Raw genomic sequence first — 23,732 nt, forward strand, 5'->3', positions numbered from 1 at the left:
GTTCCGGAACCTGTACAGAAAATTGGAATAGAGATCAACATAAACATCATTTCCGCCCTTTTTATTGCTCATGAAAACCACACATTGCATGTTGTACCACCATACAGCAAGACGTTCAGAGGTGATGGTCCAGTTTGCTGTACACACCGGTACCTCTAGTACCCAGTAGCACGTCCTCTTGCATAGATTCATGCCTTTATTCGACGTGGCATACTAGGCACAAGTTCATCAAGGCACTGTTGGCCCAGATTGTCCCACTCCCCAACGGCGGTTCGGCGTTCATCCCTCAGAGTGGTTGGTGAGTGACGTCGTCCATAAACAGCCCTTTTCAATCTGTCCCAGGCATGTTCGATAGGGTTCATGTCTGGAGAACATGCTGGCCACTCTAATCGAGCGATGTCGTTATCCTGAAGGAAGTCATTCACAAGATGAGCACGATGGGGGCGCGAATTGTCGTACATGAAGACGAATACCTCGCCAGTATGCTGCCGATATGATTGCACTATCGGTCGGAGGATGGCATTCACGTGTACAGCCATTACGGCGCCTTCCATGACCACCAGCGGCGTACGTCGGCCCCACATAATGCCACCGCGAAACAGCAGGGAACCTCCACCTTGCTGCACTCGCTGGACAGTGTGTCTAAGGCGTTCAGCCTGACGGGTTGCCTCCATACACGTCTCCGACGATTGTCAGGTTGAAGACATATGCGACACTCATCGGTGAAGAGAACGTGATGCCAGTCCTGAGCGGTCCATTCGGCATGTTGTTGGGCCCATCCGTACCGCGCTGCATGGTGTCGTAGTTGGAAAGATGGACCTTGCCAAGGACGTTGGGAGTGAAGTTGCGCATCATGCAGCCTATTGCGCACAGTTTGAGTCGTAACACGACGTCTTGTGGCTGCACGAAAAACATTACTCATACGGTGCGTTGCTGTCAATGTTCCTCCGAGCCATAATCCGTAGGTAGCGGTCATCCACTGCAGTAGTAACCCTTGGGCGGCCTGAGCGAGGCATGTCATTCACAGTCCCTGTCTCTCTGTATATCTTTCGTGTTCGAACAACATCGCTTTGGTTCACTCCGAGACGCCTAGACACTTCCCTTGTTGAGATCGCTTCCTGGCACAAAGTAAAAATGCGAACGAACCGTGGTGTTGACCGTCTAGGCATGGTTGAACTACAGACAACACGAGCCGTGTACCTCCTTCCTGGTGGAAAGACTGGATCTCCGTGTAATAGGCGCTGCTCATGCATGGTTGTTTACATCGTTGGGAGGGTGTAGTGACGTCCCTGAACAGTCAAAGGGACTGTGTCTGTGATACAGTATCCACAGTCAACGTCTATCTTCAGGGGTTTTGGGAATCGAGGTGATGGAAATCTTTTTTTGATGTGTGTATATTTTGTATGATCACTAGTACACGAGAGGTCCGCAACCAAGTGTGTTACGCGGTTAGTTTCAGCAGCGCCAAGCCCATGAATCTAATGTCCCTGCCTGCAATTCTCCTTTTTTCTTCCCACGTAATTATTATGACTGTGAAAACTGTCTCTATTGAATCATTCATTTATTATTTTCATAATCTTTATCTTCAAAAAAAGGAGAAAAAGTTTTCACAATGAGATTGAAAGTTCTTGTGTCTCCATTTTTTCCAGTCAAATTAGTACAGTCATTTTACTTATATTATTTTATCTACATGTGTGGCAAGTACAATGCGTAACCTATGGAGCATTGTACGAATGAGGATGATACTGATCGTATAAACATGGGTAACAATAATTATTGCGATACACAGCACTCGTAACGAACGCCGAAGCTTTGTACATGCATGGTTTTTCAGTGTGTCTGTTGCGAAACAAACTAGGGATACATACGTAAGAGGTTCTCAGTCATCACACGATTTCGCGACGTACCACGTATGTTTGTTACTAGAGTTATGTGGAAATGAAATAAGAAAAGAGTACGGGAAGAGAGATTCAATCCACAGACTTCTCCTTGGCTATTAGCGACCATTCGAAGTATATAAGCACGGGCAAAATGTTCAAACTCGATTTTCTCGAAACGGCTGAGAGTTGAGACTTGCTATTTACGTATGTCGAAGTTCTAGTCGTGCCCTACACAGCCTGTCAATATGAATCAAATCGTTGAGGGAAATTTCTTACGGTCCCCTTGAAAGCTACGAAAAGTGTGGCGACGGGGTTCCAGGACTCAAGTTTCCATTATGCTCGTATAGGCGAACAGCGTCTTTCCCCTGTCTGTACTGTCGCTCAGAGGACAATCGTAATTAAAACCTAGACATTTATTTCGGAAACAAGCTCATGTGCGTAAGCTAAAGTGTTTTAAAAATGTATTTAAAAAATAGGGCACGGTGATAACATGTGCTATAAGGAGCTCTGGAATCATTGTGATACAGCGATGCACATACATGAAGTCTCATAGACAAGTTTGGCTGGTATCTAATTTCCACATACGCTGCCCTTTTCAAGTGACATCAGAACAAAGATACAATAAAAACAATACCGTACTACAGAGTTATTCATATTCATAATATATATTTATAAAATGGTGTGGTCACTGGAGGCGAATTTCATTCAGCAAACAATAATACGGATAGTAATTTTTATTACTCGTATATCATCGCAAGCTAAGGATGTCGATAAAATCAATAACGCGAGTTCCTCGTCTCAACCAAGGGCGCCGGTAAAGGCTTATCATTACTGCTGGCCGCACCAACTGTCCGCGAAACAAACTACAGAAGGACAATAAAACAGTCCGCAGAGCGGAGCTAAGGCAGTTCACATCGGGCAATCTTCCGGAATGTAACCAGCCAGCTGCCTTCGGAGAGTATTCCGCCAGACTTTACTACTTTCGCGTCGCATTGTTGCTCCCCCATGGACTTTTATTGCGTATATAGTGCCCACAAAAAGGTTCATAATTCAGGAACGTTTGTATATTGTGTGTGTATTGTGTATTAAACCGGGGACCTAGAAACGACGGAGAGGATTCGTCCCGCTGTAGCCCTCAGTGGTTCACAACCCCACAACAGGCCACAGCAGTCCACCCACCTCACCGCCGCCCCACACCGGAACCAGGGTTATTGTGCGGTTCGGCTCCCTGTGGACCCCCCCCCCCCTGGGAACGTCTCATACCAGACGAGTGTAACCCCAAATGTTTGCGTGGTAGAGCAATTATGGTGTACGTGTACGTGGAGACAGTGTTTGCGCAGCAATCGCCGACATAACGTAACTGAGGCGGAATAAGGGGAACCAGCCCGCATTCGTCGAGGTAGATGGAAAACCACCTTAAAAACCATCCACAGGCTGGCCGGCGCGCCTGACCTCGACACTAATCCGCCGGACGGATTCGTGCCGGAGACCGGCACTCTTTCCCGCTCGGGAAGCAGCGCGTTAGACCGCGCGGCTAGCCGGGCGGGACAGGAACTTTTATTGGACAATGTAGCCTTGCTTGATAGACTCTAAATCCTCAATGATATTGCAGGTGGTGCTGACGACTAGTAACAGTCTTGAGTACGCGCCAGACCACTCTTAAGAATATTTCTCGTCCGAAACTATGGTTCTTGAATTATTTTGTAATGTTTTTCTGGCTTGAAGGATCTAATATTTCGGTTTGCGTGGATATTGTGCTCGTAATAAACCAACTGTTTCCAGCTGGATGATGATTGTTTGCTACTGGACACAGTGATTGGTACCTTTATCACAGTAATAATAAACGATAAGTAAGCAATGAAATAGAGGCCAACATTGGTGTATTTATACGAATGTAGTGCAATGCAGCAGTAGTTTACAGCATTCAAAGCAAAAATCGGAGCGGAGTGTTTGCTAGTTGATTGTAGGAGATTTGTGTCTGCAAATTTTTGTAACATAATTTGCTTGACGTGTGGTTTTTGCATTGTGATCATATCGACAAGATCACTGACAGTGAATGTAAGTATATCTAAAGTTATTGTAACGTAAATCTGAGCTCGTACTACAGTTTTTATGAGTGGTTTTCACAGGAAACCACTGGGGCTGTATGTACTTTTGTAATTAACTTTGCAACTGACGAAGTTTTACAGAATCTTGAAATTTAGCGCTATCTTCAATGCGAGATGCTTTTATTAGTTTCCACAACGAAACCCTGTCTCTGAATCTGGCAGAAAACACAGAGAGACTCTGATCATACGTGAAGTACACCAGCGGCAAGATGCAATCAGTATCTTCAATGCGCGATAACAAATGTCATGTCACTGATGACAATGCCACTAAAGTAGAGTTACTGAACACGGTTTTCCGAAATTTCTTCACCAAAGTGAAGTAAATACTGCACAACTCTTCTCTAGAACAACTGCAACATGCTAACTTAGTAGTTGATATCCTCGGAGTAGCGAAGCAGCTTAAACCACTTAATAAAGGTAGGATCTCCGGTCCAGATTGTATACCAGTCAGGTTCCTTTCAGAATATGCTGATACACTACCTCCATACTTAGCGATCATACAAAACCACTCGTTCTTCGAAATATCTATACCTAAAGAGTGGAAAGTTGCTTAAGTCACGCCAATACCCGAGAAAGGAAATATAAGTAATCTGCTACATTAGACACCCACATCACCAACGTCGATTTGCAGTAGGACTTTGGAACATACACTGAGTTCGAACGTTATGAATTACCTCGAAGAAAACGATTTATTGACAAATAGTCAGCATCAATTCTGAAAATATCCTTCTTGTGGAACGCAACTAACTATTTATCCTCATGAATTACTGAGTGCTATCGATGGGGATGTCAAATTTATTCCATATTATTTAAATTTCCAGAAGGCTTTCCACACCGTTCCTAACAAGCGTCTTCTAATCAAATTGCTTACCTATGGAGTTTCACCTCAGTTGTGTGACTGTATTCGTGATTTCCCCTAAGAAAGGTCACAGCTCTTAGTAATTGACGAAATGAAATGAAATGATCGTATGGCATTGATGGTCGGGAGTCCCCAGCTGGGGAAATTTGACCGCCGCGTTGCAAGTCTTTTCAGGTGACCCCACATTAGGGGGGGGGGGGAGACTTGTATAGATGATGATGAAATGATGACGAGGACACTCCTCAAGCGGAGAAAAATCTCCGAACCGGCCGGGAGTCGAACCCGGACCCGCTGCGTGGTAGTCAGACGCTCAGCTAAGGAGGCGGACAGCAATGGACGGAAAGTCATCGAGTAAAACAGAAGAAACATTTGACGTTTCCCAAGGAAGTGTTGTAGAGAGACCCTCTGCTGTTTATGATCTACATAAAAGACATAGGAGACAATCTGAGCAACCCTGTTAGATTGTTTGCAGATGATGCAGTCATTTACCTTCTTGTAAAGTCATGTAATGATCAAAACCAATTACGAAATGAATTAGACAAGATATCTGTACGGTGCGAAAAGTGGCAATTGATTCTAAGTAACGAACAGTGTGAAGTCAGCCACATGAGTGTTAAAAGAAATCCGTTAAATTTCAGTTACACGATAAATCACACAAATCTAATGGCTGTAACTTCAACTAAATACTCAGGAATTACAATTACGAATAACTTAAATTGGAACGATCATATAGATAATGTTGTTGGCAAAGTAAACCAAAGACTGCGATTTATTGGCAAAACACTTAGAACGAGTATCAGGTCTACTAAAGAGACTGCTTACATCACGCTTGTCTGTCCTCTTCTGGAGTATTGCTGTGGGATCTGCATCAAATGGGACTAACAGGGCACATCAAAAGAGTCCAAAGAAGGGTAGCTCGTTTTGTGTTATCGTGAAATAGTGGAGAGATTGCCACGGACACGATACATGAGTTGTGGTGGCAATCGTTAAAACAAATGCGTTTTTCGTTGCGGCAGGATCTTCTCTTGAAATTTCAATCACAAACTTTCTCGTCCGATTGCGAAAATATTCTATTGGCGCCCACTTACATAGAGAGAAATGATCATCATGGCAAAAAAAGATAAATCACAGCTCGCGCGAAATATTTATGTGCGCGCTTTTCCTCCGAGCAGTTTGATAGTGGAACGGTGGACAAATAGCTTGAAGGTGATTCCATGAACCCTCTGCCAGGCACTTAATTGTGAATTGCAGAGTAATTATGTGGATGTAAACTTACGTAAATTTATTAAATTTTAGGTCGATTTTTGCTTGTTATTTAGGACAATAGTTTGATTTAGGCATAACGTGTTCATGGAAGTATCGATACGTCACCCATATTCTAAAAGTCCGTCTTTTAGAAGAAGAAATTCCGAGTGCTTTGGATGCAGAGATACCTGAGACAGAAAGTGACCATGAGTGTTCTTCTGTGAATGCTCTGCGTCAGGCAAGTACATCAAGAACTTCAGTTGCTTTGCCGGATCCTGAACTACTCACTGTAAATGCAGTTCATGCAGACGTTGATGATGACATTGAAGATGAGCCTGCATTGGTAAGCTCACAAATAAGATAGTTTAAATCGTACAAATTAGCAGCCATGCACGATTTTTCTGAAGATGACTGGCAAAATGTTGGTGTAAGCTGTGGCTCTCTCTCGGAAGTGTTTCTGAAATTGTTTCCGCAGGAAATGATACGAGGTTGATAAATGTATGTGCCAGTGGTTCCAAAGTGAAACCACTTCCATAAAACAATTGATTGTTTGATTTTTGAAAATTTCTTGTTGTTTTCGTTGCTTACGATGACAATAAAGGCTACTTTTTGGAATAAATTTAAAATCATATTTTATTCATATTGCTGGGACTCAATGTGTTAAAAGAGATTAAGGTCGTAATGTTGCTGACAAATCAGACCCTTAGGGTATAAAAAAGTATGGTAACCAAAATTAGAAACTTAAGCAGAGTTAAAAGCAATTTTTAATAAGACAGAAGTGAAGCTGTGAGGGCAGGTCGTCAGCCACGCCTTGGTAGCTCAGCTGGTAAGAGCATTACCCACGGAAGCCAAGTTCTGGGTTCGACAGTTTTAATCTGTCAAGACAACACATACTCTGTCGCAGAGTGAAAGATTCTTATAGCACTGAAAGAGAAAACTAGGATTTTGAAATTGGAAAACTTCGTTTCATGAATACAGTTTTGGAATAATTCTCAGATCTCTGGACATTATGAATTAAAAAAAAATGTAAATCGTTTGTCCCTTGGAAAAAGTACCTATAAAAGGCAACGGTTCCCAAGCACTGGCCCCACAGGTGGTATAGGTTCAAATGGTTCAAATGGCTCAGAGCACTAGGGGACTTAACATCTATGGTCATCAGTCCCCTAGAACTTAGCACTACTTAAATCTAACTAACCTAAGGACATCACACAACACCCAGTCATCACGAGGCAGAGAAAATCCCTGACCGCGCCGGGAATCGAAACCGGGGACCCGGGCGTGGGAAGCGAGAACGCTACCGCACGACCACGAGCTGCGGACAGTGGTATAGGACAAATGGAATCACAGACTCACGACTGAACCACTACACACTGATTATTTCCATAAGGAAAGGGCGAGTGTCATTTCCTAGACACAAGTAATTTTTCACTTTTACATTATGTTACCGCTTTTCGGCAAACCGTACAGTTACTCTCTGAGTAACGCTCATCAGTTTTGTTCCCGGAGAAGAGTTCTCAGAGTCTGAACCAAATGAATGCGCTCAGGTATTTCCTCCAGTAGTGGTGTGCAGGGCGTACTGTATGTAGGAACGGTGCGAAAGGTCAACTGATTTACTTTACTGGAAAATTTATTCTTAAGTCCAGGGAGTACTAAATATGTCCATTTCTATTCCCGTTAAGCGGGCTTTTCACGAGTGACTTACGTCAGAAGAAGCTATTTCCGAGTCTGAAGTAATTTCTTTTTTGAAGATAATGACCTCAAAGTGACACAAAGTAAAAAAAATACGTCTCATATATCTCAACGGACAGTCTGAGGAAGAAAGAATACAACTGTTTAGTATAAAATGGATCGAATCCCACGGTGAATTAGTACTTAAATACTGTAGATTATTACGTCTAAAAGTTGATGTGTGATTATAGTATGTCAAGCAAAAATTTACCGAAGTATTCGTAGAGTCTCATAGCTCAAATGTTATTATTCTTCAAGACAACATGGATGTGCACCTACCTGCAGCTCTGATTCTCGTTCGAGAAGTTCCTTCCTGTATTTCTGATTTGTTGCTTTTGCTTCCTTCAGTTTCTCCTCAAGTTCAGAAGCGGCAGAATCCCTCCTGTTCTTTGACATAGGGCGCAGTGTAGCGCGTATGCGTTTGTCAATAGACCCCTGGGGATTCCTTTTCAACTCTATAAGCTGAGACATAAGAAAGCTATTAAAATATTAGTTTTAAAACTAACATGATCATTTCGCTGACAGACGATAATTGATAACAACCTTATCCATTATGTTTGTAATAACCATGATTGTGGTAATGCAGATGAATGTACATATAAATTCCACCGCAGTCAGAAATATCTGCGGTATGATTCAAAATTACAGCAACGATAGACTGCCGTTGACAACACAAGCATTTGTTATCAGTATGGCACGGTAAACTGCTCGACAGAAAAGACAATTCTAGAATTGATAGAGCACAACATAGTTGTAAGTAGCAAAAAAACAGTGTCTGAAGATGAATCTACAGGATCAGAAATGTCGGCAATAATTTAAAATCTTTTAAATGGTCTGGAAAACGGTTGAGTATTCCGTGGTGGTCTTTTTGTGACAAATTTAGTAATTCAACTACTTCTTAATCATGTGCGACTAATGTTTTCCGTAAAATACTGTCATGATTTATGCTCTTGAAACTTTTGCATTTGCGTTTGTACTTGAGTCTACGTAAGTTATTGAGGATTTTTTTCCTTTTGTTAAGTTGAAAGAGTGGTGCTGAAACTCTTTCATTAAAGCTAAGTGTGACATTCGCCTTAGCAGGATGGCTTTGTGTCTGTTTGGATTCGGTACTCTGACAGTTCGACACAGAGCCTCTGGAGGTGGAGTTAGCACCCGTCTCTATTCATTTATTGGTGTTCTGTCCTTGCACAGCCCCACTTCCTTTCATCCATCCAGTATGAATTAGAAAACGAGCAAAAAAGAGCAGTTCAAAACTCGCTCGAGCACATTCAGAGTGTTTGGTAGTCTGGTATGGTTCGATGTTGTGTTACCAACTCAGACTTCTGGGTAGACAATGCTGGGAGCAAAGACGATAACCTGATGGCGTGGTCCAACCACCGTTTTTGAATGCACTGTAGAGGGCAGTTGGTACCTATTCTCCCCACCCAGCGCCTGGTCCAAACATTAGACAGAGGGAGCCGTGTGCGGCGTTCGGTTTCTGGCGGCTGGACAAGGTAAGGTGTTGCGATTTCTGATAAGTGCTCTCTTAATTTTTCATACCCGGGTCCGCGGTCGTTATGTAGCATTTTTGTCAGTTTCAAGTTGTAATTGTAGGCTTTGATAGGGGTCATGTTAACTTTTTACGACTGAGTAGGTTGTAACATTTTTCTTATCGAAAAGCGTGTGAATTTTCTTAATTTTAATTAGTTTCCTCTGTGAATTGCACTTCCCTAGTGTGGCTTTCAGCCAACCAAGTTGTCCCTACTCTGTCTCCTACCACTGTAGAAGGATTAGAAAATGATTGCGTGTGTTATAATAAGCACGTTGATGAACAATTTGCGTGTGGAATTTCGTAATTTTAAGAAGTTTTGTTTGTCAATGGTATTTTTGGTATTGTGGCTTTCAGCCCCTTATTATGATAGAATCGCAATAAAATGATGGTCTGTGTTGTAATAAGGACAGTGATATACAACTGGGATGTGAAATGTGAATAGTTTTCTTTGTGAATAGAACTAACTTTGGCCCATGAGCCAACCACGTGGTGGTTACTTTATAGTTCATTGTTTTGAAGCCTGAATAAATAACTGTTAGGATTTTATTTTAGTAGTACATGAATGGAAAGTTCATTTTCTTTTAATAACCGTCTTACGCACATTTTTATGGTCGCTATCGAGATTGGGTTTGCAGATGTAGTATATTTGAGTACAAACCGTCTGCGATCCCGTCATCGGCTGCTGTGTCCCAGCATCTGGCACATGATTAAGTTCAGTAATTTAGTGGGAATCTACCAGTGGATGTTGAAGTAAATGAATGTTTCGTTTTGGAACCCATGCATAATTATCGCTTCCTCTCACCGACCAGTATTGTGCAAGGTTAAATGAAACAATGGTCTGTTTGTCTGAATTAGGCTTAAGGAATAACTTTCATCATAAATATTTCTTTGTGCACTGACAATTAATTGAGAGAAAGGAAACTCTTAGCATGTAAAGTTTGGTTTTTCTTTGAAACAATAAAACAGTTCAAATTAAGTGAAACCTGTTTCGATGCTTATTACCCCAATTCAGTTATTTCTCCATTATGTCCTCCCTATATGCAACTTAAAAGCAGTATTTGTTGCGATGTGATGTTTAACATAAATGATAGAAGGAGATGATTACCTTTATTAACACTCTGTCGTCCGCGCGTCTCGTACACATGTATTCGCTTGGCGCCGGATTACTTGGCTTGTAGCCGGCCGTTCTTGACATTATCAGGAGATTATAAATTGTTAAGTTTTACTAATCTCATCGGTAGTTCTCATAAGTTCATAGCCCCGTTCCCCTTCTTTCATAAGATTTCGAAGATATACATAAGTAAATAAAAACGAAATTTGTTTGTTTCATACTTTTGTTTATTTGCATTGTCTTTGGTACTTCGTATTTCTCTTTCGTATGATATGCAGCAAAACAGTCTCCAAGATGTAACGAAGCTCCACAAGACTCGCACATTAAGAGTGTTGTTCTCCTTTTTTGTTTTGGGAACATACATGGCAGTTACTTCGTTTTCGCTCATTCGTTTCGGAAGTATGTATTAGCTGGTGTTGCTTTATGTGACCGGAAAGTCTGTCAACCGGATCATGATGAGACGTACGCGATATAGCGGCAGCCCCTCACGTTTTGCTCAGAAGTACGTATATGGTCTTTTATCCACGAATCAGACACTTTCAATAAAAAATCGTGGAACCGGAGACTTTTGTGGTCTGTATTGAAATATTGCTATGTACGGAACGCATTAAATAATGCGCAATTAAGTAGGTACATACAAACCTTTTTTGACCAGTTTATAGTTTTTCTGTATATAGGGTAATAGCTCAAATATTGGTCTGCCCGATCCACTCCTTTCATGTATTTGTTGTAGTCTCATACACTTTCAGGTTATTTTATTGTGTCATTGGTTTTTCTACATTTTCTTTGATTGTCAGTCAAAGTGGCATTCATTTTGTATTGTAGAGATCATTCGTATCGTTTTAGTTTTCGAAGCTCTCCATACCTGTGCGAGTACTTCACCTTTCCGTTGACGACAAGCTTCAAACACAGTGACTTTTGCGCGCTTTAATTTTTCCGGAAATCCTCTGTTTTTCCGTATCGTTCCACAATCTCGAATTTTCTTTTCAAACAACTTCTCTGCAAGTTCTACACTGTTATAATTATGACCCACGTAGAGGTGATGCCACTTTCCATAAGAAGGTGTCAATAGTTCCATCACTGTTTTTGCTAAAGGCTGTCCAGCGCCGGAATATATCGTGAATGAGGAAATGTAATCCATACTCAAATCACACAACATCCGAATGAGAATGCCATATTTAGTAATTTTCGACGGATTGTAAACTTTAAAATTTAACCGTCCAATCCACGGTATTATTCCTTCATCAATTGAGATGTTTTGGCTTGGATTAAAAGTTTCTTTAAACTTTTTGGAAAAACAATCAATTACGAATTGCACTATGAAAAGCCGGTCGGCATTATTCGGTTTATTGTTGTTGTCGGAAAAATGAAAAAATGATAATATTTGTCTGAATCGGTTGCGGGACATCGTTTTGCGAAATAACAGTGTGTCTATTAACGGATTCGTTGACCAATAATAATTGATCCTTACTTTTTTACAATTCCCATATGGATAGCAAGCCCAAACCATTTTCTAAGTTCGGGTCCCGTAACGTCAACAAATTTGGCATTTTTTAAAATCCAGTTTCCTTCTATTGCAATTTTTACTGTAGTACTTGTTGGTTTAGTAGCTAATATATTCAGATAGATCGTTCCCTATATATAATTCTACGATATCGTTGCAGCTCTGTGTATCTTTGGGAAATATGTTTGGACCCGGAGATCCTTCAAATTTATTATTGGTCGTCGGTAAATCAAAGTCAGACCACTGTGCACTGTCTTCTTCTTATGATTCATCCGAATCAGTTGGCAACCGTTGCGTTCGCCGACTTCTTCTTGAACATATTTCCATATCTTCCGACGATTCTGCCTCACTTTCATTTTTTTGATATTCAGTGTCTTCTTCCCAGTCGGCCAAGTCGACGGGAACGTCAGACAAGAGGTTCGCGCATTCATCGTAAATAATCTTATCGTTTCTCTCGTCTGCCATGATGAAAGGCCACACGTGCTTATAAAAACAGAAAACAAAAAAACTTATTGACGTGTGTAGCCTATTGTTACCTAAATAACACACCAACAGAATGCAAAAGATACTAAAGTGCAGTCGCCGGCCACTGTGCGATACTATGCTCCCGACACCACTGTGTTGTCTCCGGCCACTGAGCGATACTGTGTACACAACACCACTGTGCTGTCGCCGGCCGTTGCTATTTCATGCACAACACCACTGTGGTGTCGCCGGACGGCATAGTGTTAACTAGGGATACAAAATCTCCCACGTTTATGACGCCACTCACACAAATCCTTACATGCCCCTATTTATTAATGCTGACCAACATCTACATTATTCACTGCATAATTAAATAATTTGTTGATACTCATTTCACTTTTTTCAGGTCAATTCTTTGGTCTCTGGGCTAAAACTCTGTAGGGTATGTGTGGAATGTGACTTTGGTATACGAAGATGCAAAGCGAGGGACCTCAGATGTTACTAGGCAACAAATATAGTAAATATCGCAGATTTAAGCACGCAGTTAGCAGGTACAGCAACCTTTCATGTGGCGACCCTACCAGGATAATATTGCAACTCTTAAATTTCATGAACTATTTTAAAGGGAATGTAGGAGATAGTTATTGAAACTGCTATAAAACAAAAATTAGCGAGAAATTTGGCAGTTTAATACTACAGGATATTTAAATCATTAGATGGTACATTCTCTTTTGTACACAGCCTGTTAACAGATTTGTGTATGTTGTGCCATACAAGCTTTCTGTGGTACTGAAAAGTGAAGCTACATTGTTCTAAATTGACGTACACCAGCCTGAAACTCATTGGTTTGAATTTAACGACAGTCCCTTCGAACATTTTTTTGTGATAAGCATGATCCTATTACAGATACTATGCTGTTGTTTGTGACATGACCCACATCATCAACAAAGGACAAAAAGTTTAACATAGCATATTAATGACGATGGCAAATGGCACATTTCTCTGACTTTCACCCAGACTACATCTCCTCCTCCCTCAACTTCGTTTCAACCTGGTCGCATACTCATTGAGGTCGTCCATTTACTGAAGATTGGTAATGCTTCGTACCTGCTTATACAGTGATATCAAAATGATCTGTTGATATTACATGCATATCTACAGAGCTTACCTTAGGAACAAAAACCAGGCATAAGGTTCCTGTAGTGCAGAAAATAATGAATACTGAAATTATGATGAAAGAAGCATCCTGTTTGTCTGAGAGAACGAAGGAGATTGCAGCTCCCATGATACACATTATGACGACATTGTACACGCTCATCCCAACATACTTCGAATCATTGAGCGCTGGTATGCTGACGTGCCGGGTTTCCCACGCAAGAAATGCTCCAAATATCTGAAAGAAGATGAGAAATTAAAGTAGATTACTGCATGAAGAAGCCACTCATAAAATTAAATGTCTAACTGTTGCCCCATACCACATACGACCAGTCAGTAATTAAGGTAATGGAAAAGTGGGGTAATGAGAACAGATCTGTATATTTTTGTGGAAATTTTGACTTCCTTTGAATGAAAACGCCTGGTTATTTCATTCAGCACACGTAAACTCACAATACAAAATTTGTAACACATCTAAAACGTTTGGTAGCACTCAACCATACTCAGGAAAGCCTTGAACACAGCTTTTGTCTTTATTTTATTGTACCTTGTCACGAATTATCATTATTTACATCATTAAAAAGTGAGGTGAATGGCAATAAAATTATGATGGGCGTTAACAGATTTGTGGAATGGAATTCTAAATACAGTAAAAAGAAAAGGTATATAAGTTTTCTGAAAAGCTGAGAAGTAACTTACGTATTAATTTAAATTATAATATTTTTAGTTTTGTATTTCAGAAGAAAAAATGCTATTGCCTATAAGGAAACATCTCAATATTTATTTTTTCTGTTATTACAACAGAATTTTCTTGTGTTGTATGACTTCGGAAATAATTTACTAGTTTATACTACTTTTGAGTTTTGATACTATAATATCGTTACTTGTGCTCTTCACCTTTACATTAATTATGAATGTCTCGTAATGTCTTGTGTGCCAGAAAATATGTTACGTTGGTACATAAGTTCGTCGCGTTTTCCCATAAGTGTAATAAACACAAGAGATACACATAACGGAGATTTTAGTCGTCAGTAATATATTCTCTTTCACTATCTATCACAGTTTGCCAACGGTGGCGAAACACTTCGATTTCTCTACTGTACAAACCATGTGGTTTTGAGACGAAGAACTCGTCGAGCCACGTTCGGAGCGCATTTTCATCTGGGAAGGTAGTTCCTTGAAGGCTGTTCAACAGAGAGCGGGAAAGGTATGAATCTGAGGGCGTAAGATTAGGTGAATAAGGTGTGTGCGGAATGACTTCCCAGTTGAACTCCTGGGTAGCGTTTTTTATCAGTCTAGCAGAATTGGAGCTGGCGTTATCGTGGTCTTGGATTGCGTCTGCAAGACCCCTCCTTTGTTATCAGTAAACGTCAGAAGTGATGATTACACCTCGAGGTAGTAATTCGAGTACACCACACCGTCGATGTTCCACAAGATATTTAACATTACCTTTCGTGGATGCGCGAAGGTCCTTGTACAGGGAGTTTCTGCTTTGTTTGGGCTCAACCATTCCTTTCTTTTGCTTATGTTAGCATAAAGATACATCTCATTACCAGTAACGATACAGCATAGGAATGGTTCGTGTTGTTCTCGAACGAATTGTTTACGGGTAAGAGACACACATAAGGCCACCCGCTGGTTTTTGTGATTTTGGGTTAGAGCATGCGGTAGCCGTACGCCCGATTTTTGAACCATCATTGGCACCAAGGCAGAAGCGACTCTCATCGCTGAAGACGACACGTCTCCATTCGTCCCTCCATTCACGCCTGTCGCGACACCACTGGAGGCGGGCTGCACGATGTTGGGGCGTGAGCGGAAGACGGCCTAACGGTGTGCGGGACCGTAGCCCAGCTTCATGGAGACGGTTGCGAATGGTCCTCGCCGATACCCCAGGAGCAACAGTGTCCCTAATTTGCTGGGAAGTGGCGGTGCGGTCCCCTACGGCACTGCGTAGGATCCTATGGTCTTGGCGTGCATCCATGCGTCGCTGCGGTCCGGTCCCAGGTCGACGGGTACGTGCACCTTCCGCCGACCACTGGCGACAACATCGATGTACTGTGGAGACCTCACGCCCCACGTGTTGAGCAATTCGGCGGTACGTCCACCCGGCCTCCCGCATGCCCACTATACGCCCTCGCTCAAAGTCCGTCAACTGCACATACGGTTCACGTCCACGCTGTCGCGGCATGCTACCAGTGTTAAAGACTGCGATGGAGCTCCGTATGCCACGGCAAACTGGCTGATACTGACGGCGGCGGTGCACAAATGCTGCGCAGCTAGCGCCATTCGACGGCCAACACCGCGGTTCCTGGTGTGTCCGCTGTGTCGTGCGTGTGATCATTGCTTGTACAGCCCTCTCGCAGTGTCCGTAGCAAGTATGGTGGGTCTGACACACCGGTGTCAATGTGATCTTTTTTCCAATTCCAGGAGTGTATGTGACAGGGCTGAACAGTGTGTAGCAAATAAAGTGTTAAATAGTACGTAACTGACTGGGATTGACGATCCACACTTGATCGCTGCCTTTGAAAGTTCAGAATGATGTGACACCCTAGCGCGCTAAACCAGGAGCGTCTAGACGCTATGGCACACGATTAAAAAGGGACTTTACATGTTCCAGCAGATTCTTCTGCCACCTCCGGTCATAACGAGCCCATAAAGCATCAACAGTCTGTTGTGTTGTGGAAATGTTTTATGCTCACGTATTTTGACGTTTTATAGAACGAAAATCATATAAATGAACATACACTACTGGCTATTAAAATTGCTACACCACGAAGATGAGGTGCTACAGACGCGAAATTTAACCGACAGGAAGAAGATGCTGTGATTTGCACATGATTAGCTTTTCAGAGCATTCACACAAGGTTGGCGTCGGTGGCGACATGTACAACGTGCTGCCATGAGGAAAGCTTCCAACCGATTTCTCATACACAAACAGCAGTTGACGGGCGTTGCCTGGTGAAACGTTATTGTGATGCCTCGTGTAAGGAGGAGAAATGCGTACCATCACGTTTCCGACTTTGATAAAGGTCGGATTGTAGCCTATCGCGATTGCGATTTATCGTATCGTGACATTTCTGCTCACGGTGGTCGAGATCCAATGGCTGTTAGCAGAATATGGAATCGGTGGGTGCAGGAGGGTAATACGGAACGCCGTGGTGGATCCCAACGGCTTCGTATCATTAGCAGTCGAGATGACAGGCATCTTATCCGCATGGCTGTAACGGATCGTGCAGCGACGTCTTGATTCCTGAGTCAACAGATGGGGACGTTTTCAAGACAACAACCATCTACACGAACAGTTCGACGACGTTTGCAGCAGCATGGACTATCAGCTCGGAGACCATGGTTGCGGTTACCCTTGACGCTGCATCACAGACAGGAGCGCCTGCGATGGTGTACTCAACGACGAACCTGGGTGCACGAATTACAAAACATCATTTTTTCGGATGAATCCAGGTTCTGTTTACAGCATCATGATGGTCGCATCCGTGTTTGGCGATATTCGCAGTGAACGCACATTGGAAGCGTGTATTCGTCATCGCCATACTGGCGTATCAACCGGCGTGATGGTATGGGGAGCCATTGGTTACACGTCTCGGTCACCTCTTGTTCGCATTGACGGCACTTTGAACAGTGGACGTTACATTTCAGATGTGTTACGACCTGTGGCTCTACCCTTCATTCGATCCCTGCGAAACCCTATATTTCAGCAGGATAACGCACGACCGTATGTTGCAGGTCCTTTACGGGCCTTTCTGGATACAGCAAATGTTCAACTGCTGCCCTGGCCAGCACATTCTCCAGATCTCTCACCAACTGAAAACGTCTGGCCAAAGGTGGCCGAGCAACCTACTCGTCACCATACGCCAGTCATTAATCTCGATGAACTGTGGTATCGCGTTGAAGCTGCATGGGCAGCTGTACCTGTACACGCCATCCAAGCTCTGTTTGACTCAATGCCCAGGCGTGTCAAGGCCGTTATTACGGCCAGAGGTGGTTGTTGTGGGTACTGATTTCTCAGGATCTATGCACCCAAATTGCGTGAAAATGTAATCACATGTCATTTCTAGTATATTATATATGTCCAATGAATACCCGTTTATCATCTGCATTTCTTTTTCGTGTAGCAATTTTATTGGCTAGTAGTGTAGTTCCGTAAACAGATATTTTCCGAAACTCATCTCGCTCATTTCGTCCACTAGAACGAAGTGACGAACAAGTTGCTACTAGCCATATCCCAGACTTGTTCGAAAGGCAACATGTTAGGACAACATGCAAGCGAGATGAACAGTGGTATTCACCATTCTTAAAAGCATGGCCGGAAAATTAATCGCCGGCCGCGGTGGTCTAGCAGTTCTGGCGCTGCAGTCCGGAACCGCGGGATTGCTACGGTCGCAGGTTCGAATCCTGCCTCGGGCATGGGTGTGTGTGATGTCCTTAGGTTAGTTAGGTTTAAGTAGTTCTAAGTTCTAGGCGACTTATGACCTAAGATGTTGAGTCCCATAGTGCTCAGAGCCATTTGAACCATTTTTTTTTTTTTTTGAAAATTAATCACTGCTTGTTGCCGGACATTGCCCTGGCGAAATAAGACTTCTGAGGTTAAGTGACTAATGGACAGCCTCTCCAAATATTTGTTGATAGAAAAAAGAATTTTTCACAATTTTAGCAGTGGACAGAACAACGAAGGGTATCGTAAGATTGGAAGAAAGAGAAAAAAGTAAGAAAGCGCAGGTCATTCCCGTTTCCAAGAAGCGCCGTCAGAGAGAGGCATATACAAGGGTGTGGTAAAGTTAACACCTCCGAATTATTTATGTGAAAGCTGTTAAAGTTTTTTAAATGAAACAAACGTTATTAACATTCTACACCTTTATTCTTTATGTCTACATATTTATTTCCTAGCATAGTCATCTGGCAAGTTCTCCCAACGAGGGATCAGTTTGTTGATATCGCCACCGCAGAACGTTTTACTAGGTTGACGGAGCTACAACCTTACCTCTGCTCTCACCGCTTCATCACTATCAATGGGAAGTCCACGAAGGCGTTCTTTAACTTTTGTAAACAGATGAAAATCGGATGGGGCCAAGTTGGGAGTGTATGGAGAACGATCGATTACAAAGAACCCAAGGCATCGGATTGCTGCAGATATTGGAGCACTCGTGTGTGGTGTGGCGTTGTCATGCTGAAGGAGCGGGTGTTCCATGTGTGGCTGAATTCTTCGAATTAGAAACTCCATTACAGCACCCTGTTTCTCTAGCCTGACATAGTTACGTTACACACCGCCATGTTACACGCTACAATTCGGAGCCCTCTTGCGGCAGAGGGCTGCAGCTATATAGACACCAAGAATAAAGATGTAAAATGTTAATAACGTTTGTTTCTTGTAAAAAGGTTTAAGAGTTTTTACATAAAAAATTCGGAGGCATTACTTTTCAGCAAGCCTTCGTAATTATAGACCTATTGCGTTGACGTTCGTCTGTTGTAGAGTTATGAAAAGTGTTTTAAGCTCACGCATTATGACATTTTTAGAGAATGAACTCTCTTGTGTAAAAATGAACACGGGTTTCGTGAGTAGATATCTTCCGAAACTGTGTTCGCTCTGTTCGTCTGCTAGACTTAGTGCACCGTAAGCAACGGCGTCCAGCGTATTGCAGTGTTTCTGGACTTCTAGAATGTATTCGATACAATTCTACGGTGTCATTTAGTGGACAAAATACGAGCTTACGGAGTACAGGGCCACATCTTTTTATTGAATTCGTGACTTATTGTTGTTTATTATCTCTTGAAATGATCTGCTAGATGACGCTGTAGCTCCGTGAGGCTGTTTCCAAACGATGTCGCTGACTGTAGGAAAGTTGCAACGCCAGAAGACTAGCGATATGCATGAAGACCTATACAGGATCGACGATGGGTGTTGATACTGGGAACTGATACTGCTGTTCGATTACACTATTGGCAATAAATCACTGCAAACAGTAGGTACTGCAAATTACCTAGGAGTATCCGCACGGACCATCCTAAAGTGGAATGAGCACACAAAAATATTTGACAAGCAGATTCCAGGATGAGATTCATTTGGAGAATATAACGTAACTACAATTAATCCACGAAAGAATTGTACGACCAATTCGTGAGTATTACTCATCAGTTTGGGACCACTGTCAAGTAGGATTAACAGAAGAGATATAGGAGATCTAATGAAGAATGTAGACGTAGAGGTGGCGGTTGTCATCCCGATTCGAGACTGCGTATTATATCCTACGCCACTCCAAATGATTACTCTTCGTGTTTCTGAACTACTGTGTTAACTGCGCAGGTGCCCTGATTGCGGGAACAGCGTATGGCATTGTTGGCAGAGAGACGCCTAGGGGTAGGTTCAGCCGCTTAATTGGAAAAGCCACCAACTCTCCTCCCCTTTCCGGCCAAATATTGGCTATGAAACTTCAGCGCCACCGCAGAAGTGTGCGTTAGTGATTTCGGCTACGTGGGCGAGTACCACGGTAGTGTATCGGTCCGTGTGCGACATCGCACGGTACCTGTATGTTCCATAAAGCCGGATGCGAAAATGCGATTTTTCAGGGAGTCATATGTCGGGTTCTATTGATCACAGAGATGAGAGGTCAAGTATTATTGATAGCCCTTGGCCTAGCGACCATTTATATACCTGTCGGAAGAACTGTCATACTGCAGGTTTCCTGCAGTATAGGGTCAAAATTTAAGCTTTACACACCTCCTCCACCTCAGGAAAATTAAGCAACTCGGTTATTTCTTTTGTATTATTTGTAGCCTGGAGAGGGCCTTATTTGTTCATGGTTCCTGAGAAAACCCCGAAAAACCATGATTTTTGTGTACCAAAAGTACCAATTGTGTGGATGGCCACTTCTATAATTTTTATTCCTGGTAAATCGTCGAAATTTTTTCCATTTGTTCTTAAGATGATATTCTCGGGGAACTTCCGAACTTTTTCCGGCATCATTATCCATTACCGAGATACAGAGGTTCATATTTCCCTCACTTATGCAGAAAACATCAAAAACCGATTTATAACCTTTTTTTACAACGTGGGCCGAAATTATCTAAATAATTAGCCATTTCAGAGGGTTCAAATTTTAATTGGACATTCTCTAAACATTCATCTAGAAACGCCATTTTTCTGTTTTCGAAAATCTGTGTGTGTTACCACGAAGCGCCCCAAAAACCATGATTTTAGGGTTCCAAAAGTACCAATTGTGGGGATGGCCACTTGTATAATTTTTATTTCTGGCAAGTCGTCGAAATTGGTACCAAACGTTCGTAAGTTGATGCTCTGGGGCCATGGTGAAACTTTTTTCCATATCATTATCCATTACTGAGGTCCAGAGGTTCAAAATTACAGTACTTATGCTCGTAAAACATACAAGCAATATCCCAATATCCGTCTGAAGTGTAAATCTAGTTGTAAATGATGTAGTGAACACACGGAAAGGCTTCTAGCGTCGCCTTAAGGGTCCTGATGTCACTAAGCTATGTTTTTAGCCAGTATTTTTTCACCATAGAACCTTATGACCCGCTGTCTCTGTATAATGGGCACTTCACACCTATAAAAATATGCCCAAAGTAGTACTGCAGTGAAAAAAATGGGCTAAAAAGGTCTCAACATGCCTGAAAAGAACTTAAAAGTACTGCAAAAATATGTAAAACTGGAAAGACTGCAAATCCAATAAAATATTTCAAATAACATTTTTACTCTTTTACGTTAGAAAGCATAAGCCGGGCGTTTTCGAGGATTGGGATCGTTGAAGAAACTATGCGGAAAAAATGTAAATAAAACGATTTTGTGTTAACCTTACATTATACATACTTATTTACTGTCTATACACTGAAGCGCCAAAGAAATTGGTATAGGCATGCGTATTCAAGTACAGAGATCTGTAAACAGGGAGAATTCGGCACTGCGGTCGGCAACGCCTTTATGACAAGTGTCTCGCGCATTTGTTAGATCGGTTACTGCTGCTACAACAGCAGGTTATCAAGATTTAAATGCGTTTGAACGTGCTGTCATAGTTGGCGTATAAGCGATGGGACACACCGTCTCCGAGGTTGCGATGGAGTGGGGATTTTCCCGTACAACCATTTCACGAGTGTACCGTGAATATTAGGGATCGCCGGCCGGAGTGGCCGAGCGGTTCTAGACGCTTCAGTCTGGAACCGCGCGACCGCTACGGTCGCAGGTTCGAATCCTGTTTCGGGCATGGATGTGTGTGATGTCCTTAGGTTAGTTAGGTTTAAGTAGTTCTACGTTCTAGGTGACTGATGACCTCAGATGTTAAGTCTTATAGTGTTCAGAGCCATATTAGGGATCTGGTAAAACACCGAATCTCCGACATCGCTGCGGCCGGAAAAAGATCCTGCGTGAACGGGACCAACGACAACTGAAGATAATCGATCAACGTGATAGAAGTGAAATCCTCCCGTAAATATCTGCAGATTTCAATGCTGGACCATCAAAAGTGTCAGCGTGCGAATCATTCAAGGAAACATCATCGATATGGGCTTTCGGAGCCGAAGGCCCACTCGTATACCCTTGACGACTGCACGACACAAAGCGTTACGCCTCGCCTGGGGTCCTCAATACCGACATTGGACTGTTGATGACTGGAAACATGTTGCCTGGTCGGACTAGTCTCGTTTCAAATTGTATCCAGCGGATAGACGTGTACGGGTATGGAGACAACCTCATGAATCCATGGAACCTGCATGTCAGCAGAGGACTGTTCAGGCTGGTGGATGCTCCGTAATGATGTGGGCCATGTGCAGTTGGAGTGATATGGGACCCTTGATACGTCTAGATACGACGCTAACAGTTGACACATACGTAAGCATCTTGTCTAATCACCTGCATCCATTCATGAAATCATAATTAAATCAAGACCCTAAGCTGTAGACAGGCGTTGGTATACATCAACGGGGACAGTTGAAAATATGTGCAACGACCGGGGTCGAACCCCGGATCTCCTTCATACATGGCAGACACTCTATCCGTCTGAGCCACCGAGGGCACAGAGGATAGTGCGACTGCAGGGATTTTTGGGAGACCCACATTCCCAACGGAACGTCTACACACTACTTTCGTGTTGCCCTGCCCATTATACTCAGTATTCCCGGCAGACAATCTTACCAGCAGGCGGCACCGAACCTTCGAAGAAGATTGGTCCACATCCTTTTCAGTATATCTCTTTTGAAATACCACTGTGGACGAAGTATTATGGTACATTACTGCCAGGTATATAATATGAAGAGAATAACGTTCTTTGCTCTTGTATCGTGATCCCATGCCCGATTTGTGCTACATGCGGCATTCTTCTGTCCACTGGGTCCGATACACATATCACTGCCGTAGCAGCGAGGCCAGTACCAGTCGAAGTGTTAGTGTAAGACAAACGCATGTCGCGGAGATCCACCCACGTGCTGGTATAGAACCTTTTTGATGTCGACGAAGCATGCTGGCATTTCACGTTTTCACTTCGACTGAGCTTTGCATAATGGTACCTTTCCACACACACAAGAGAAAATGCTACTGAACCTAAGGGTACGCCATCTATCTCTAGTCTTAATAACTGATTTATGGTGTAGTGTTCTGCACATCCTCTGAGACGATACAACAGTGACTATTCTTTGGGCGTTTTAGCGGTAGCGTTCTCGCTTCCCACGCCCGGGTTCCCGGGTTCGATTCTCGGCGGGGTCAGAGATTTTCTCTGCCTCGTGATGGCTGGTTGTTGTGTGATGTCCTTAGGTTAGTTAGGTTTAAGTAGTTCTATGTTCTAGGGGACTGATGACCTAAGATGTTAAGTCCCATAGTGCTCAGAGCCATTTTTTGGGCGTTTTAATTTTCACTAACGTTAGTGTATCAGGGAGCATACCTAGATATTTTCAATTATTGGGTCGCTGGGGTCTATCGACACGGAACGCCAGCTTTGAACTGTCGGACTGTTGTATTGTGTGACCTCAACCGTGCAAAAACTGTGACAGAACAGGATACTGATAACATTTGTTCTGCTTTTACGTTTTTTTTTTTTCGAATGTAGGTTATGATGGCAGACCAATCTCTAGCATAGCTCGAGGTTTCCATTTGGGTGTGAGTTGGCAAAGCCAACGTATAAAATGTCA

At 42.7% G+C, this 23,732-nt stretch overlaps 1 protein-coding gene across 1 annotated transcript in view; it reads right to left on the reverse strand.

Annotated features, from left to right (window-relative positions):
* LOC126184452 (gamma-aminobutyric acid type B receptor subunit 2) overlaps window positions 1-23,732 on the reverse strand; it is a 206,741-nt gene that overhangs the window by 25,019 nt on the left and 157,990 nt on the right. Inside the window, exons 10-11 of the mRNA XM_049926841.1 lie at window positions 13,600-13,824; window positions 8,100-8,282 (exon numbers count right to left, since the gene is read on the reverse strand). Of these exons, the coding sequence (XP_049782798.1) occupies window positions 8,100-8,282; window positions 13,600-13,824 (408 nt within the window). The remainder of the gene's footprint in view (window positions 1-8,099; window positions 8,283-13,599; window positions 13,825-23,732) is intronic.

The sequence above is a fragment of the Schistocerca cancellata genome, chromosome 4 (assembly GCF_023864275.1).
Source record: "Schistocerca cancellata isolate TAMUIC-IGC-003103 chromosome 4, iqSchCanc2.1, whole genome shotgun sequence".
Lineage (NCBI taxonomy): Eukaryota > Metazoa > Arthropoda > Insecta > Orthoptera > Acrididae > Schistocerca > Schistocerca cancellata.